Genomic DNA, 18,264 nt, shown 5'->3' on the forward strand with positions numbered 1-18,264 from the left:
CTCCATTCTCCCCTGCCTCTCCCATGTGACATCCCAACTCAACAAGCGTCCCATTCAGCAGGGCGGCTGCAGTCCTTGCCAGCCAGGGGGAATCGCAGCAGTGCTGAGCACCGCCTCATGAAGAGAGAGGCGCTGGTTATCATCATCATCATACGCAGGTCTGCAAGCACATGTCTGCAAGGGCTTGGCTTTCGTGAGCCGTTTGGCACTGCCGGCGGCTATTAAAATAACTAGAATGACTCCCCTGTTCGGAGGCTTAACCCCCCTCGTGGTTTTGTACATGTCGAGCTCACATCTTTTTTTTTTTTCACTAGAGGGTACAGGGTTGAAGAGCAAGTGTCACCTAGTCGGTCAATTAGTTCAGTTTTTGCTTAATAGTGCCTGGCATTCCAAGGTGCATACAGACTTCAGTTGTTCTATAGTGGCTCCTGTAGAGGTAGAGGTAACAGTAAAGGAACAGTTGGAGGGACATGCAGAACGTACCATTGAGCAATGAAACCGGAACCAAACAAATCCGGACAGAACGTGGCACATGATTCAATGATACCGCCACCTCCCGCCCGATTAGATGCTCTTTCCACGTGATCTACCCAGTCGGACCTTTTGCCGGATTTGTTAGTGTCCTGTTTGTAAATCATGCCCTCCTTACAGCTCTCGAACTGGGAGACTATCTTCCAAGCTCCCGTTTGGCTTTGCGTTCCGAAAATGGTTGCAAATTGGGGCAAGCAGCAGTCAGCGGTATGAAATAATTTATTGCTTTATGAAAAGGAACACGTTCGGCACAGACGTAACTGAGAGAAGAGGATAAAAAAACTAGCAGATCTAGAATGAAGGCAAAGTTTGGACTGGGGAGCGAGGAAATCAGTCCAGTTGACATCATGAGCCGTTGTGGCCCTTGTTTCTTACAGCCTGTTTGCCTGTTTAAATCCAAGGGACAGGATCTCTTGATGTAAACTGCTGCTATGAGAGATATTAGAGAGTGATCCCTCCCCTTTGGAATGCTCCACTGAGCAGTTGGTAGGGCAGACCGTGCAGTGGCTTTTTTGATCTTGGCAAATTACTTCCTTTTTTTTAAAACTGACTTCAGATTAGAACGTGTTGCAACTTTCTATGCGTTTTGCAAAAGCAAAGATTGGTCCTTGCAGGAGCACTGCTGCTTAACTGAGAAGGTGAGGGCGCTGTCATACAGATTGCATTCAATCAGGGATTTTGTAAACGAATGGATTTGAGCTTGGCAGATTGGAATTGTAAGATCTCCTGCTTTCAATAGGCCCCGTAAACAGATTAAATACAGCTGCCTAAAGAAAAGGGGGAGGGGGTCAGATTTCTGTGACTCCCCAGTTCTCGGCCCTGTTTTCCTCTGCTGGGTTTAACATGCAGTTCTTTCTGTGGTTCATGCCCATTAACAGGCTTGGCAGTGGCTGTTTTCTTTCGGTGTTCCTTGGTTCCTTTCCAGATTGCATCATAATTGCCTCACACACGCAAGTGGCAGACCAGTCCATGTTGTTTACCACAAGTAACTGTTAAGTAATTGCGGTTTCAGCTTATTTGCTAAAGCCCCTCCACCCCCTTTTATTTAGAAGCAGGTAAACATAACTAGGACCTCCTGTTTGGTTCTCTTTATAGAAAATCTCTTTAACAGTCCAAGGGCTTGGGCGTGTCTGCGCACACTGCAGCACACTGTTGACGGGTTTGCTGCCAACAGTCCAGATTTGTTTTAATGGAAAGAACCATGATTTTAAGAGATGTTTTCTTTCACGCACGTCTGCTCCTAAGCGCTCGGAAGCGCTCTGCTTCTAAGGAATCCACTACTACCCCATTTCCCAGAAATTGGCGCTCCCATTTTTGTGTTTGTGTCCCACGGCAATAACAAAATCCAGCAGCATTATAAAATCATGCAGGTCTGAGCTCGGGACTTGTCATTGAGATATTAATGGTTGATGTTGTACTATAGGACTTCAGAAGCCTATATTATCCTTAAACATGGATCACCTTCCCCCTTCACTCAGTGACTGCTTTTGAGATCCTCTCCATTGGTTTGCAGTTGTCAGCTGTACACACCTCTCCCCCAGATCTTCCTTCATTGTACACTTTCTCACCTGCTCTGTCCTTTGTTTTCCTCCCACCTCCCTCTCTCTCCCTCACACCCAGAGAAGGTCAGCAGCTAAAACATTTTTCTTCTTATTTCAGTCTGGATTTAACCTTTCCTTGCTCCAGTCTTCCACAGCACGATCAGTGAGGCCTGAACTCATTTTGATCCATTTTGACCTATTGGCCGTTTCTCTTCCGAAGTCCTTAACAAAGCAGTTTGGAAAATCTGCTGGACTCTGTGTCTCGTCGGCTGGTGCTGTTCTAAGCTTGGCTTGTGTTGCAGAGCCGTTCATATGTGGGTTAACACAGTACTGGAGAATCACTGGTTGGAAGCCGATTGCAGTAGGTGAAGACCCTTTAGTTTTTGAAACCTGGCTTTAAATCTTTCTGCATGTTGTTTGTTTCTCCTCTTGCAGTCAAACAAGGTCCCAGTGGTTCAGCACCCTCACCACGTGCACCCGCTGACGCCCCTCATCACCTACAGCAATGAACACTTCTCCCCTGGGACTCCTCCTTCACACCTCTCCCCAGAGATCCTCGACCCAAAGACAGGTGGGTCTGTCAAAAACTGCATGGGACCTCCGGGTGTCTTCCCCCTGATTGATCAACTCAGTGCCACACTTCCATCTCAAATTCCACCATTGCCATATTCATTACTTCCTGGATCTTCTGCAGCTGACAGTGGAGAAGACTCAAGGGTTTGGAGCATGAGGAGGAATGTTTCAGTTCATACACAGGGAAAGAAAGTCCTTAACAAACTTAACAAACAGCTCAAATTGAAACGAATCCCATACCATTACTGGAACTGCATTTGACACTCAAGGCGCACAGTGTAATTCCTGTCATTTACAGTGTGACACTGCAGGGATTGGGAATTTAAAGGTTAAGAACATTTGAGACATTTATCTTTATTCTGGTTTTCTTTAAATGTCACCTCTCAAAAAACAAAAGGGGGCGGAGTGGTGGCTATGTGGCTAAGGATCTGCGTCTGTGGCTGGAAGGTTGCCGGTTCAAATCCTACAGCCGTCAGAGGAATCCTACTTCATTGGACCCCTGAGCAAGGCCCTTAACCCCAGCTGCTCCAGGGGCGCCGTATAAATGGCTGACCCTGCAATCTGACCCCAAGCTTCTCTCTCCCTGCCTGTGTGTCTCATGGAGAGCAAGCTGGGGTATGCGAAAAGACAAATTCCTTATGCAAGAAATTGTAAATGGCCAATAAAGTGATCTTATCTCTTGGAAAGGTGCACAGGGAGCTAGTCCTTAATACTCTATGTAGAAAGAATAACTTCTGAAGTCTACCTGATGGTAAAAAAGTATGCATTAGCACTTGAAAACTCCTAAGGGCCACTAAGCTAAGCAAATGAAGACGAAAAATGTGCAGGATAGACAATTTTACAATGTGGACAGTGGCTTTCCCTTTCACGAGACTCATCCTAGTCTTTTGGGGTTTAGAGGACTATGCTCTATTTGCCCTCTCTCTCTCTCTAGGAATCCCCCGAGCGCCCCACCCCTCCGAACTCTCACCCTACTACCCTTTGTCACCTGGTGCCGTTGGACAGATCCCCCACCCGCTGGGCTGGCTGGTCCCACAGTAAGTCCCTGCTCTCCGTATGTAAGCCTGTCACACGCTCATCACCTTCTGTCTGCAGCAGAGAACATTCAACCGAATCAGCATGACATCCCTATTAGAGTCAGTTCACCTCCGTTTCAGGTTTCTCATCTTCTGTGTCTAGCAGTCTAGAGGTTTGATCCTCCCAGAGCCTTATGACTCATGGGGCACTCCACCTTGTGTTATGACACACTACGTATAACAATGGGATTTTGAGAAGTGAATAACTGGTGTCCGGTTCAGAACTTGGAGCACTGTTAATAAATAAGGCTCAGAAATGCACGTTTAATTTTTGTGCATTTGACTTTCTGTGATGAACAACCCCTGGCAAGGTAGAACTGATCTATAAAGTACAATTGGCTCTCCACCTATATAATTCGGTTAGACCTGAAACACACATTCTCAAGTTTGCGTGTACAATTAAATGAAGTTAATGCTTGGCTTGTGAGTGCAAGATCAGAACTTTGCAAAAAATAAAGAGAGAAAAGACTCTCTCTTCATACTAAATTTCTGTGGTCTTCCCTGGTTGGAGCAACAGATTCTTCAGTATAATACTTAAGTATTAGTGTAATTGACCAGAATTGTTTTAAAAGCCAGACTGCCCAGCAAATTATACACACTTCCTGCTGCACAATCTGATCTTCTGCAGATTGCCTTGGAATCGGTACAGGCAGTGAACATGTGGCTCACAGTGTCCCCAGGGTACTGGAGGCACGGAGGTTCTTTTTTCCAGGTGTGTGTAACACACTGTGCAGACCCGTACAATCCGCCTGGGGTTTAGTTTCACACAGAGACCTTGGATGTGACGGATCGGGACACGGGGTCTTCTTCCTGTTGGCAGTAATCAAGTACCAAACTGCTTACCGAGTTTCAGACTCACCACTTACTAGCTGATCTGACTGTTCTTCACAGCACATCCACCTGGGATCTGCCCACTTGTTATAGATCGGTACAAATCATTTGGAGTCTAGTATTCAGATATGCATGAACTAATACACTCAGTAGCAGATAGTAGAACCAGAGGGCACAAGTGGAAACTACATGGAAGTGCATTTAAAAGTGAGAATAGGAAGGATGCATGCCTGTACCCAAAGGGTTGTGGGAGTATGGAACGCAGCCATTTGGTTGAAAATGATACTTAAGCTTCATTCAAGAAATAGCTGGAGACCACACGGGTTAGTTGGGCTGAATGTCTTCCTCTTGTTTGTAACCCTCCTTATATCATCTTCTGTTTTGTCCAGAAGTGGTCGGGGTTGATTGAGAGGGGTAGGTCCTGTTTGGATTCTTTGCATAGCTGATGGTAAAGACTTAGATCAGACTTCTTACATTTCTTCCTCTGTCATTGCACTGGCGCCTTTCACTGTGTGCATGTAAGAGTTCTAATTCTGAGTGAAACATTTCTCAAGACCAAAACAAAATTCATTGAACAGTGCTGTATGCCACACAGTCCTTATATTATGAATGGTCATTTTGGAAACTTTCTTGGTGGAATAAGTACTTTTATAAACAACAGGTTGTGCATGATCAAACAAAGTGTGGAATGTCCAAATATGAGAATGGAATAGGAAGGTATAAACTTTCAAATGCATTGAATAAAAGGTCATTTAACAATAGTCAACTATAAAAGTAAACCCAATATAAATTTGCGGTGATTTGCTGTTGGCTCTGAACACACGCAGAGCTGAATCGTCATCCTCATTTCCAAATGGTTCATAAGACACAAAAGAAATTGTTAATGCCAGAAAACTCCTCTGCTTTGGCCATAGATATAAAGAGAAGAAAAGCTAATTTTGTCAAATCCATTTTTCTCTAGGGACTAGGGTTGAATTTCTTGTTTTTGGATTGGCCTGAATATAAAGGAATAGAAAAAACAAATATTGTGGTAATATAAGAGAGTTTCAGATGGCCCTCAGAGATTGCATTGCAGTTACACTCTTCATTCTTGGAACTCTTTCAGCATTGACAGCCATTTTCCATTTGGGCTGAGAGCTGTGCAGTGTTAATCAGGCATCATCTCCCTTTGTAAGAAAAACCACTGAAAGATTTTTCAGCTCGAAGGTAGTTCTGTGTACAGGCTAGAATTATGAGACAAGGCGACCATTTTCTGGGCCGGTGTGAGTTGAATTTTGACGGATTGTTATTTTTTAATTTGGCAGCTCAAATAAGAGTGCCATCAAGCTATTGCAGTCAATAGCTTTAAAATAATTATCCATTGCTTTTGTTCCTGAAAGAAGGCCTTGCGTCAATCGGGTCATAGACTTGCTGGTTAAGCTATGGAAGTCAGACGCTGGAGAGCCCCAGTTTAAGCGTATTACAGGCATGTTCAAACAGTGGCGGTAGATCACGTTAAGCCAATAAGCTAACCAGGTAAGTAACTGAACTCGGAACCAAAACCAGAGGTTTCACAAGAATAAAAGTGCTGGTCTTTGTCCCAAGAAGCTGGATCTCAGCAGAGTAAAGTAGCCAGTGTTTATCTGAGGAACGGGTGCCAGGACGAACAGCTGACTTGTGCTTTCCTGATTGACTGGGGTCAGGCTGAGGGATGGCTCCTGTCACTGGGCACAGTTGGCCCTGTTTTTGCTTCAGGCAGCACCTTGAGGGATCCTAGGGGAGGTAGGGATCAGGCCAGAGGAATACCGAATTTGCAAACAGGGCTTTGTGTCCGTCTGTGTGAGGGCATGTATAAGGATTTGGCTTTCTGCATTTGTTATAAAAAGTGAAAAGCTGATGGCCTAAATTGAAACATTTTTTTCTCCATAGAAACTCATTGATTTACCCTGCTTCTACACTGCGAACAATTAGTTCCAAGCAAAGTGAATCGATTTAGTTATCTTGGACGTTTATCTTGGAAACAAAAATGTTGTTTGAGAAAAATGTGCATCATGTGAATCGCTTGAAACGGTAATTTTCTCCAAGCACAGCCGTACCATGTTAATGGTCTAAACATACACAGTCTTGCAGCTGAGAAGAGGTGGATAAGAGAAACTGCCCTGTTTGTAACGAAGGTCTCACTATGTCTCTTGTGTTCTATGCTTTGCCAGACAGGGTCAGCCCATGTACTCCTTACCCCCAGGGGGGTTCAGGCACCCCTATCCTGCACTGGCCATGAACGCATCCATGTCAAGGTGAGTCACTTGACCATCTCCTTCTTGCCAGCCCTTCTAATTGAATTCGTTCCAAGAAAAGGCAGAACCAGATTTATTACATATGTGTTAAAACATATCGGCTTGTGTGTTGAACCAAATATGTAAAGACACTTAAGAGAGCATGGAGCCAGTTACCCAGCCATGTGGTTGGAGCCAATACCCTGGCTTCTTTCAACAAATGGCTGGATGGATCGTTGGAATGGTTAGCAATTAACTTCCAAACAGGCTAGACAGGCCAAATGGTCCTGTCTGTTTTTATGTTCATATGAGGTGGAAGAATGCGACGCTAAAGGAAGAAGGTGCAGTGATCACCCAAACACAGGAGACAAGGTGAAACAGGTTATAGAACTAGAAGTGTCATCTTTGGACTAGCGTTGGGAAACTCGTCTGGTAGAATTGAGAATGTCTGGAGTGGCGGTCCTGCGGTGGCCTCCCTTAGATTTTTTTTCTAAGGACACAACCGGCAACAGCAAGCCCCTGCCTATTTCACGCCCAGGTTTTGGTTGCGACTCATTCCCTTCCGATCCTTAGTGTTTGATGATTTTCCAGACCTTTCAGTACCGTTTAGGTCCTGCACCACCGCCTGGTGCTCTTGTCAGCACTACACCATTCGTTTGTCCAAGTTCCAATCACATCTGCTTGGCTTTGTAAATCGTCTATCCCGATGACTATCCTGCTCAATTGCATACCCTTGCCATTCATTTACATCCAATAGATCAGGGGTTTTTGCCAATTCCTTACTTCTTTGATAAAGACAGAAATTCGTAGATGTTTGATACATTTAATCGGGGGTAGAAAAACAAAAACAGATGAAGGGTCTCTTGGACGAGAGAGGGTCCAGGGTAGGTCAGTAGTGATTGCACTACTCATTTATTTGTTTCACTGTATCCTGTTTTTGACATCTTTGACAGTTTTCACACCAAACACGTGTAACTGTTAAATCACCATTGTCCATTGTCACATGTGCAGCCAAACGTGGAGTCAAATACATTTGTGAAAGTTCACATAATTGTATTGTCACTGTTTGACAAGATGGGACTTTTAGTTGCACTGGATGGTGTTATTAGTGGGTGTTACCTTGATGAATGGAAGGAAATGCAACCTATGTTCTGCAGAGGAAGGTTCTTTGTATTTTACATTTATGTTTGTAATGGTGATGCTAATGACTGCTGAACTGCTACCAAAAGTCAAGCTTTGTAAATTTTGTAAGTTACTAAATAAACCCCAGGTTTCCATGTTTCAGTGTATAAAGAATTGTGAAGCAATGAATGTGAGAATCCGAAATATGTACTGAAATTAGTTGCAAAATCTTTGGTCAGTTTTTTTCAGCAACCTACGTAAGTAAATGTAAGTAAATATGGGACAAATACTTTTTTTACAGTCGTGGATGAGAGGCAGACTTTCTGCTGTCAGACTATGTGGCCATGCACATTTCCAATAACAAGAAAATGCAGTTTCAGTTTGAATGCAAAGAGGGTTTTATTGTCTCAAAGGGAGGCTGAAAGACTATCAGTATTCTTTAGTGATGGTGAAGTTCCTTAGTAACCTTAAAGATTCCCTCTCTGAATAAGTGGTACAAAGTTGGATTGGAGTTCTTTGAAATACTACTTTCCTTGGTGTCTGGGCTTCAGTGGTGAGAGAAGGTGCCTCTTGATGAAGATGAAAGACTTCACCATCGATCTGTGGAATCGAACTTCATCTAAACAGACGTGTGCTCTAACTGAGCCTTCTACGCTGTTAAAAAGGCCAAGTTAAAAGAAAAAGTGTGCGTCTTACACCAAGCTGTAGAGATTTAATTAGGCATATTTTAAAAGGGACTTGGTTTTTTTTTAGGCTTCATTTTAGGGAATTGAGGAGCATAAAAACTTGGAAAAACCTACACTGATTTTTTCTCTCTCCTCTAATCCAGTCCTAGTAGTTATCCCATTGAGCTTGGGGGGACGATCCACAATTTGCAATTAAAAGACCACCCAAACTACACTTTGCTTAATTACATTAACACAACTTGCAACCATGACAAAACCATGCACAGTAGAGAATAATAAATGGCACAAAAGGAATTAACAGCGAGAGCTACAAAACCTCATATATTAGTAAATCAGCATAATTCTTAATGTTAGGGCTGATTGTTCCATAGAAATTGGAAGATCTTAACTGAGTTTGGGAAGGATGAGACAACAAGCCACTTTCTCTCCAGCTGTTCTAAATCATAATCATTCCTGATGTCATTTCTCTAGAGCTATATCATACGCCATTACCTCTTTACACATTTTGTCTCATGCATCTCTCCTCTAACCCATCTCACCCTTGGCAGCTGTCCCTTGGTTAATTCCTCACTCTATACAGCAGTTAAGACTCCTAGCCTCTTCATCCTATGGCCTGGGGGCTGGCCTTCAGTCAAGCGGGTTAAGCCAAATCTCACTATATCAGAATACTCTTTGAACAGCCACAAGCATCTGATTCTTGAGCATTATCTTTATGAACTGGTGTTGGCACTAATAAAACAGGCTTGGCCCTCTCTGCGGTTCAAGGGTGAGCTGTGCTGGATTCTACAGCTGTGGAATCAGATGAGGTTCTTTGGGAGGGAACAGCCAATGTGAGGTCAAGAAACACTCGCTCAGCAGGTTGAGGAAGCACATCTTAGATGAAAATCGACATGCGCTTGATTTATCGAGGGATACAACAAAATTTAAAAGTGAAGTACCCTTACACGTTATACACACAGTACTCCAAAATGGTGTGCATCATTTTTGGTTCACCTCCTATTACACTTTGCACAGAGGAGAGTGAGAGATGAGAGTTTTGGTTAAGATTGAGATGATGTGCATTGTTGTTCTAGACCAGGCCAGCTCTGTTCGAGTCTGTTGAGAGGGACTCTGGCCTCCTTTGCTAGAGGTACTTTGTCAGGATTTGCAGAAAAAAAAATCACATGCATTCACATACAGACTGTACACACGTCTTTGAGAACTCCACTGCTTTCAAGTAAGAAGGCCTGGAGGCTGGAGTGGTAGTAGAGGCACTATGCTATTTCCTGAGTTAAACTCACTGGATCAGACGCAGCAGAAAGCCATCCCACAGTCCCAGTGGAGTTGCATCAGTGTCAGCCTGTTTGCTGCTTCAAAACAAATCATTTAAAGTCTCTTAATTACTGGTAATTACACCATTTTTCTGTTGAAATCTGATGCGAATGCGATCTTTTTCATGTCCTCGCCTGCGTGGGTAGCATTCAGGAGTGGCTGAATTAATTTTAATGAGACTGATCCCCGTGAAAGTCTGAAACCTTTTTAGTGTTTGGAGACAGGGGTTCGAAGTTTCAAAACGGCTATGGGGATTAAATTAACATGTGCGAACGGGAACTGACAGCATGGTGTTTGATCCTAAAATCGATTCTAAAGCAGATCCTAAACCTAAAGCTAAACAAACTTTCAGCTGCAAACTTTGTCTGATGGAAGGATACAGACTGGTTTGTTATTCTGCATCACAGGCAGTGCCAGTGTGGATCTTAAAGCCCCAATGGATTTAGTCTCCTGCCCAAACCACCTTAATTACTTAATTAAAAGAACTTGCAACCATGACAAACCCATGGACGGTAGACAACTATAAATGGCACAAAAGGAATTAACAGCAGGAAGTACAAAAACCTCATATATTACTGCATTGATGTTCTGTTTTACAATATTTTTATGCGTGTAGTAAGTGTAATTGTCTATTAAGATGAGACCAGCACAGGATTTGTTCAGGTAATGTCCATGCAGACAGGGGTTTAGAATCCATGGAATCTTGATGGTAGTGTAGCAGTGATTTGCTTACTAAAATTATTACTGGGAGAGACTTTGGAGTTCTTTATTTCTGGAGAGCTCGTACTCTGTTGTCGGATACAGTACCTCCTGAAGTACAGTACTTTTGAAATTTTCTCTTAAAATCTGTCCTAAACGTATTTGACAAATTTTGTGTTAAAACTTCAACTGATGTTGTAACTGACGAAACGTTAAATGCATTTAAGAACATCATGCCATAGGTATTGTTTAATCATTTTTAACATTATCAAAATGAATGTAATGTTTCAGATTTGTATTCTGTGATGGGTATGATCGGTTTTGCTTTCTGTTTTTTTCCCCATAAAGAGACATTAGATTTACAATAGTGTTGACAATTAATGTTCTTAAGAGTATGAACATTCTCACACAAAGAGAATGCAGTTTTCTATTAAGGCATTGCATTCATACTGAAAAAAATGAATCTGCCTTCATTTGTTCATAATAGTGAATTTTCAAGGTTAATGTTGTTTTTGTAGGCTGCAATCTTCCCTGTCCCAAAGTGCTGTTGTGTGTCTCTCTTAAACAATAAAATTCTGTGCCAACAAGCTTATTGCCACTAATTGTAAAAGACTGTTCCAGTTACAGAGCAGATCAAAGTGTCTCATGTTGAAGGCCAGGTGTAGACTGGCTTCTGTTTCTTAATCCCTGTTCTTCTCCTCTTCCTCAGTTTGGTCTCCAGTCGCTTCTCACCACACATGGTGCCCCACCCCCCCCACAGCCTGCACCAGACTGGCATCCCACATCCTGCCATCGTCTCCCCTGCCATCAAGCAGGAGCCCAACCACGGCACCGTCAGCCCCACTGCGCACTCGTGAGTACCCGTTACCCACAAGCCACTGCTGCCGACCCCTCTCGCCAAGCGTGAACTTAGACACACACAATTACTCAAAGAACAGTGTGGAAAAATGAATGTGTGCTGTTAAAAATGGTTATAACATTGTAACACAAAATTATCTGCTAACGTGGTGATCTGAGCCATCTTGATTTAAAAAATAAACCTTATACCGCTTGTACAGAAAAAGAAACAGCACCTTAAAAAAGGTGATTTTTTTCCAAATCAAAGTTTATCCTCATCATGTTAACTTACAAATTCTAGATTTCTACTTTTAAAATTTCTCCTACCCAAAATTCATAATAGCTTTGTTTTTTGGGGTAGTGAATTCTGGTCGTTGGAAGATGGCTTTTATTTCCAAGGACAGCAAATGTAAGACTTTTTTTTTTCCCTGCAGACAATATTGTCTTGTTACAGTTGTTAGATAAGTGAAAACTCTTGTTGCCATCACAGTGGGCATTATTTGCCTCAAAAAATGTTTTGATTTATTTTTTTGTTACTCTGAGATAGGTTCCATCATTTGGAGAAAGTTGCAGTTTTTGTAAAAGGGGGGTGAAAATGATGAATCTTGGTGTTGACGGTGTCCAGTTCGACATGCTGTAAAGGACTCGGTTTGGCTCTTGTGTCTGACCCGGCTTCCTCCCTGCCTCCCTCAGGAAGTCCCCAGGGCCAGTGAAGAAGGAGGAGGACAAGAAGCCACACATCAAAAAACCACTCAACGCCTTCATGCTCTACATGAAGGAGATGAGGGCCAAGGTGGTGGCAGAATGTACCCTCAAGGAGAGCGCGGCCATCAACCAGATCCTGGGCAGGAGGGTAAGCCCTGGCACACAGACAGCTGCCCGTTTTGAGTTCACCCATATCTGTCCTGATTCCACAACTCTTCATGGTTATACAGGAGTCAGGGCCCCATTATTTTTTGTGAATTTCCTTAACTAGCTTCCTAGTTCAGGTCTGACCTTTTCATAGCCCTTGGATTTGCCAAATGAGGGTTATTTACACTGGTTTTCGAATGGGTGACTATCCCACTCTCTGGCTTATTCATCCGAGAGTGTGAAACTGCCAAGTCATTTCAGATGTGCCAGGCTATTGAAGCTTTTTGAGAATTACATTTCATTGCCAGTGGTTGTTGGCTTGTCTTGTTCAAGTCCAGTTCCACAGGAGACATTGTGGCACAGAAAGAAAGATTTAAGTCCACCTGATTTTACCTCCCCTTTCTTAAAAATAGCAAGATCTGTTTAGTCCTCCCAACAGATCTGAAGTCCCCCAGCAAAGTCCTGGACACCCACAGCTCAGCTGATTTACACATCAGTGATTTTCAGAGGCATTTCCAAGCAAGCACTGCTCCAAAGGGAGTAGGTCCTGGCTCCTGGGGAATAGGTAGCAGGGGAGAGGGAAAGAGACCCTGAGCATTGTGTGTTTGTGTTACAGTGGCATTCTCTGTCACGGGAAGAACAGGCCAAGTACTACGAACTGGCAAGGAAAGAGCGACAACTCCACTCACAGTTGTACCCTGGTTGGTCAGCACGAGATAATTATGTGAGTACAGCCTTTTTTTACTATGACATTTGAGTGGGGAGCTGCATCAGCATGCATAGGCTGCAAAGGAGCAGGTAAAGCTTTATTCCATGCTGAAAGGAAAGAAAAGAGAGGCAATGTTTCAACTGTGGAGGCTTCTTCACACACCTGAACATTCTCTCTTTTTTCCTTTTAGCATGGAATAAACCTTAACCTATTCCTTTTTTTTCTATGAACCACTCCATGCCACACAATCCGGTATTTCAACATATGTGTTTTCACAAATACCCTTTATCAACAGAGCTGTCAGATTTTGGTAGCAGCTGCATTACACTTAATCCGATGACTTTGTGGGCTTCCTTATAAAGAAAGGCGTTTCTGCTTCAGAATTCTTTAGTTGTTGGTGTAAAAGCTTTATTTGTTCTGTTTGAGATATGATCATCTGTTGTTTTTGCCCCTGATGTTCCTGTTAACACGGTCAGATACACTAATGAGAAATGAAAACACCTAGCTCAGTTTTTCTGAGTCATGTATAGAGCTCTAGAATTTACTGTAGCTGTTGCAGTATAAACATTGCTTTAAATAGTCATGGAAGTATTTCCTTGTGTTGTACTAACACAGTCCTACACTTCTAACCTCTGACCCCCTGAACATCTGAGAGAAAACAGTGGCTTTTGAGCCGTAGCAAACATTTCTTTTCAGCTTGTCGTCTGATAGGGTGGTTTCTCTCACCAGGGCAAGCGGAAAAAGAGGAAGAGAGAGTCCAAACAGCAAGAGACAACAGCAGAAGGTAGGCATGCTTTCTTCCCTTCACCTGGTGGTAGCAGAACACTGGGCCTGCAGGGTATCTTCTCATTGAACCTGGGGATATCCATCCTAGCCTCTCCTCTCAGGCTGTGATTGCCAACCTTTTATTAGGAAAAAAAGATTAAAATTATTGTAAACAGTTAATAGAACATCATTTTACTAGAGATCTGTCTTCATGGAAAGTGAAACCATATTGCTTTGTCTTCATCATCATGCCAACCTAAAACGTAGTCACTCAGCAGAATACAGAATTTCCTCCTTTTTGTCAGAAACTGACAAACATTGTCAGAAATGTTTTAGCTGCAAACTAATGGAATGCAATCCGTAAGGCAACTGACCTTTGGGTTTTCACATTAACATAGTTTTAGGAAGTCTGAGTTTATCTTGAGGTCAAAGAAGTGGACAGCTTTTTAGCGCTCTAAGTGCAACGTTTAAATAGATGAAAGCTGCAATAAGGTCCCAATTCACTTATTCATTTAACTTTTTTACCTAAGAACCTCAACATTAATCTCCTCTTTGCATGTGTAGGATCTGCAGATGTCAGAACTAATCCTTGCTTCATATCCTGTTTAGTTGAATGAAAGGGCTTCTATCCATTTTTGATAGGGCTCCATCAACTGCCACAGGCAGATATACATTTTAAATCTATTTCTTGCTTTCTTTTCTAACATTTACTAACTCTGTCTCTCTTTTCACAAGCAGCATATGAGGTTCAGTGCTAGCTGTGGCAGGTATGTCTGCTCTATTGTAGTAAAACTGCCCAAATAACAGTTGGATATAATAGCTGCACTTTCCAGCCTTATTTTGCAGTAAATGGTGATTGAAAACAATAGTCAGTGAGAGTACTATACAACAAATCTGGCCAAATATCTTTTGGCTGTAAATTATATTTCTGTATTTTTGCAATTGCTTATATGTATGTGAAATTAAAATGGTACTTACCAGGTTTCTGAGTGGCTGAACCAGTGAAAGTGTTTTCTGCGGATATAGATTGAACCTTGTAGTTCAGACCTGAATAAAATACTCCAGAGATCTGTGGTTCTAGCTTGAACTGTTAGCAAGCTGTGGCACACAGTTGGTCAACCATCACTAGGAACGGGCTGGGCCCAGGTGGACCAGGGCGTCTGCCCCACTGGGGACAGTTTGGGCCAGGGTGGACAGGAAGTGTCCGTAATCATCTGTGTAATTGTAGTAGTGTCTCTCCTTCAGACAGTGTTAAGGCTGTTAAGGCACTGCAGATTTTACAGTGTTCAGGAAGCTGTGAGGCTTGATGGTGTGTTCATCGCAGGAACGTGTATACAGCCCTTGCTGCCCATACTGATTATGAATGGTGATATGAGCTGGTTGTAAGCCACTTTCGAATAGAGTACTCATAAAAAAAAAATGTCATCCAGATTACAACTGTCCTCAGAGCTTTAATTCCTTAATGTATTAACAACATTCCTTCACCTGAACATTCACTCATCTGTTCTCTTTTCTATGGATTTGACTCCAGAAATACAAGATGGATACAGTCCTACCCCCACACACACCATTTCTGTCTCAGTTATTTCTCGGAGAACATATCTGTCTTTGAATTTCAACTATTTTTGTTTCCTTTAGCATCTAACACAGGTAAAAGGATGGGAATGTGCTTTAGTTCCTGAGAGTGAGTGACTGGTAACATAAACACAGGCCTGCCAGGACGGTCAGGGCCGAGGCCTCATGCAGCAGGGAGTGACCTTGTTCTTCCTCTCCCTTCTAGACAATTTCTCATCGCGAAACAAGAAGCAGTGTGTACAGTACCTGCCGCCGGAGAAAATGTGCGACAGCCCAGCCTCCTCTCACGGCAGCATGCTGGACTCTCCTGCCACCCCCTCGGCGGCCCTGGCGTCCCCAGCAGCCCCCGCCGCAACTCACTCGGAGCAGGCCCAGCCCCTGTCGCTCACAACGAAACCCGAGGGGCGGCCGCAGCACCACTTCCCAATCCCCGGCAAGCCCTCGAGCTCCGCTTCCTCTTCCTCCTCCTCCTCCTCCTCCTCCACCCAGCCCAGTGTTTCTCTGTCCCTCGGCTCCCCAGTCAGTCAGTCGTCACCCCTTCTCTCCAGGCCCATCCCCTTCACCTCCCTGCCCCCTTCCATGCTGAGCCCCACTACCTTCCACCAGGCTGCCCTGCATTCCCATCATGCCTTGCTACAGTCCCAGCCCCTGGCCTTGGTAACCAAATCAACTGACTAAATAAAAAAAAAAGCAATTTTTTTATGCTGTATATTGCTTTTTACTTTTTAATAGATTTTAGACCAATTTTTTGAATGACTAAAAGGAACAAAAAGTTATTATTGGTCAATATTTGACCTCCGCATTTTTTTGCTTCTCTTTGGGGGGGGGGGGGGTGGGAGGGAGGGGAAATGTATTTTTTTGTAAAGTGTACCGCGGAACTGGTTTCTTTGTTTTTTCAATGCATTTATCCAATGTGCTTGTATAAAAGAAAATGTATAAAAATTCTTTTTAAAAAAACAAAAACAAAAAAAACCCTGTTGTCTTTTTTAGTTTAACCTAATGTTAATGTTAGTTTGGAGTTTTATTTCCAGTACAGACTCTCTCCCCCTTTCCTCCTACTTTTCCTCCTACCCCACCCCAGTGTGTGACCTTCCTTGAGACACATTAAATAAACATTTAAATAATTTCTAAAAGCAAATGTCTCTTTCTGCTTTTGTACAGGCCTATAGGATTACACGTGTGTCTGCATCATAATTTAATGACCTCTAGCAAGCTTAGAAGAGCTGTATTGTAATGGGAGAGCATTACCATAGGTAGAATTCCAGCAGTAGCACAACCTTATTGTTCTAAGGCAGTGATATCTCGGTGTGTTTTGCTGTACCGCTATATCGCCTGAAGCAGAATAGAACCCTCTGATGTAGAAGGGGTCTTGAGCTGCAACGCGCACTGGTCACTGCTCTGTTTTTCATTTTATTTAGTAATAGCATGAAAAATTGGAATCTGTAGAAAAAAAAAGTTGCTCTATCCAAATGGCTTTTTTTAATTTTAGTCTTTTACTTACCTGTCTTATATACTACAGAACAAAGTCCCATTTTAAAGGGCTCTGGAGTGGCTCGCCTACTAAATGTGCTCGTTCTAAGTGCAGGCTAACCCATGCAGATTAGACGCAGCTAGTGCGGAGCTTGGGTTCAGTCATTAAAGTGCCGTCAGTTGACCAAGCTTCACCAGATTGTGAATCGGCTCAAATGCCTGGAGTCACCACCCACCACCCCATTGTCTTGCAGGGTGCCTGAGGGCCACTGATGATGTCGGTCAGAGCTGCATCTCTTTCGTTTTGATGCTAACTGCTGTTGGAGTAGGCTCAGAAATCTTTGCTAGCCCATGTCCAAATTTGGAGGATCTTGATATGGTCCTGTAGTGATATGGTTTGTAGTTGGAAGCACTAGTGATTCCAAAGATGATAGACAGGGTAGCTTAAAGGAAGTTGTGATTTCTCTTTAAACATGCTTTAACCTGTAAGATAGCAATTAAATGGAGAGGACCTTGGCCTAGACTTAATTACAAGATCAGGTTTCCTCCCTTACAATCACAATCATTGTGGTCTCGTTTTCTCTAGCAGGTGCTTATAGCAGAGGCACCGTCTTGCCTTCAGAAACTAAATGCAAGAAAAGCTGGTTTACTAGTTTTTGCTAATCCTGATCAGTAACGATTAATCTGTCCAGGTCTTCTTTAGCTGTAGGCATTAAATCTCTAAGTGCAGACATGTAAATAGTTGTTCACCATACACTACTGAGGAAGAAACACGAAAGCAATGGGCCAAGAAATTTGTAATGTGCTGGCAATTTGTGTAGTTCAGACTGGTATTGAAAGACAAGCCTGGGAAAAGGAAAGGGCAGGGGGTTTAACCTTCCAATGAACATGGGTTAACAGTTTCTGTGCTATATATCTGCAGTGTTAAAGGTCATTTAAAGTGGAGAGTAGTGGGAATCCCCCTGATCTGTGTGTGCGTCACTTTATGAGCTGCCACTGGAGGCTTGAGAGGAATTACAAATACAATTTGTCAAATGCGAATTGCAGAGATTGTGGAGATGAAAGGAAAAGTGTATAAGTAGCTGTACACTGACAAAGCTGTGCTCTGCCTTTAAAGTTTCCTTGGAGACGGGAGAATGTCAATATTTTAATGCGCAGTACTGCATATGCCTGTATTCTATAAAACACACCTCCGGTCACGTAAGATGTTTAATCTATTTTGTTCGAGGCAAGATGGATCTGGCTCAAAAACAAGATCCCTTGTTTTATTTAAAAAAAAAACAGGAATGATTCTTTTGCTTGAGGGATCAAATTTAGGATTGTAAATCACTTTCATGCCATAGTCTGTCAGAAGGATATAGGCACTTGTCTCACTAGCCAGGGGCTCGGCTACATTAGTGCTGGTGTTTGTTGAATTGCTGCAGGCTTTTGTGC

General features: G+C 43.0%; 1 protein-coding gene across 3 annotated transcripts in view; it reads left to right on the forward strand.

Annotated features, from left to right (window-relative positions):
• tcf7l1a (transcription factor 7 like 1a) overlaps positions 1-16,176 on the forward strand; it is a 63,216-nt gene extending 47,040 nt beyond the window's left edge. For 2 of the 3 annotated variants that reach the window (XM_015341216.2, XM_006625315.3), the window contains 8 exons: positions 2,508-2,643; positions 3,580-3,682; positions 6,742-6,825; positions 11,332-11,475; positions 12,153-12,312; positions 12,928-13,035; positions 13,750-13,804; positions 15,566-16,176. In XM_015341216.2, the coding sequence (XP_015196702.2) occupies positions 2,508-2,643; positions 3,580-3,682; positions 6,742-6,825; positions 11,332-11,475; positions 12,153-12,312; positions 12,928-13,035; positions 13,750-13,804; positions 15,566-16,038 (1,263 nt within the window). In that variant the 3' untranslated portion in view covers positions 16,039-16,176. The remainder of the gene's footprint in view (positions 1-2,507; positions 2,644-3,579; positions 3,683-6,741; positions 6,826-11,331; positions 11,476-12,152; positions 12,313-12,927; positions 13,036-13,749; positions 13,805-15,565) is intronic. The other variant, XM_015341211.2, reaches the window with a different exon arrangement.
• The last annotated feature ends 2,088 nt before the right edge of the window (positions 16,177-18,264 follow it).

Source organism: Lepisosteus oculatus, chromosome 2 (genome assembly GCF_040954835.1).
Source record: "Lepisosteus oculatus isolate fLepOcu1 chromosome 2, fLepOcu1.hap2, whole genome shotgun sequence".
NCBI lineage: Eukaryota > Metazoa > Chordata > Actinopteri > Semionotiformes > Lepisosteidae > Lepisosteus > Lepisosteus oculatus.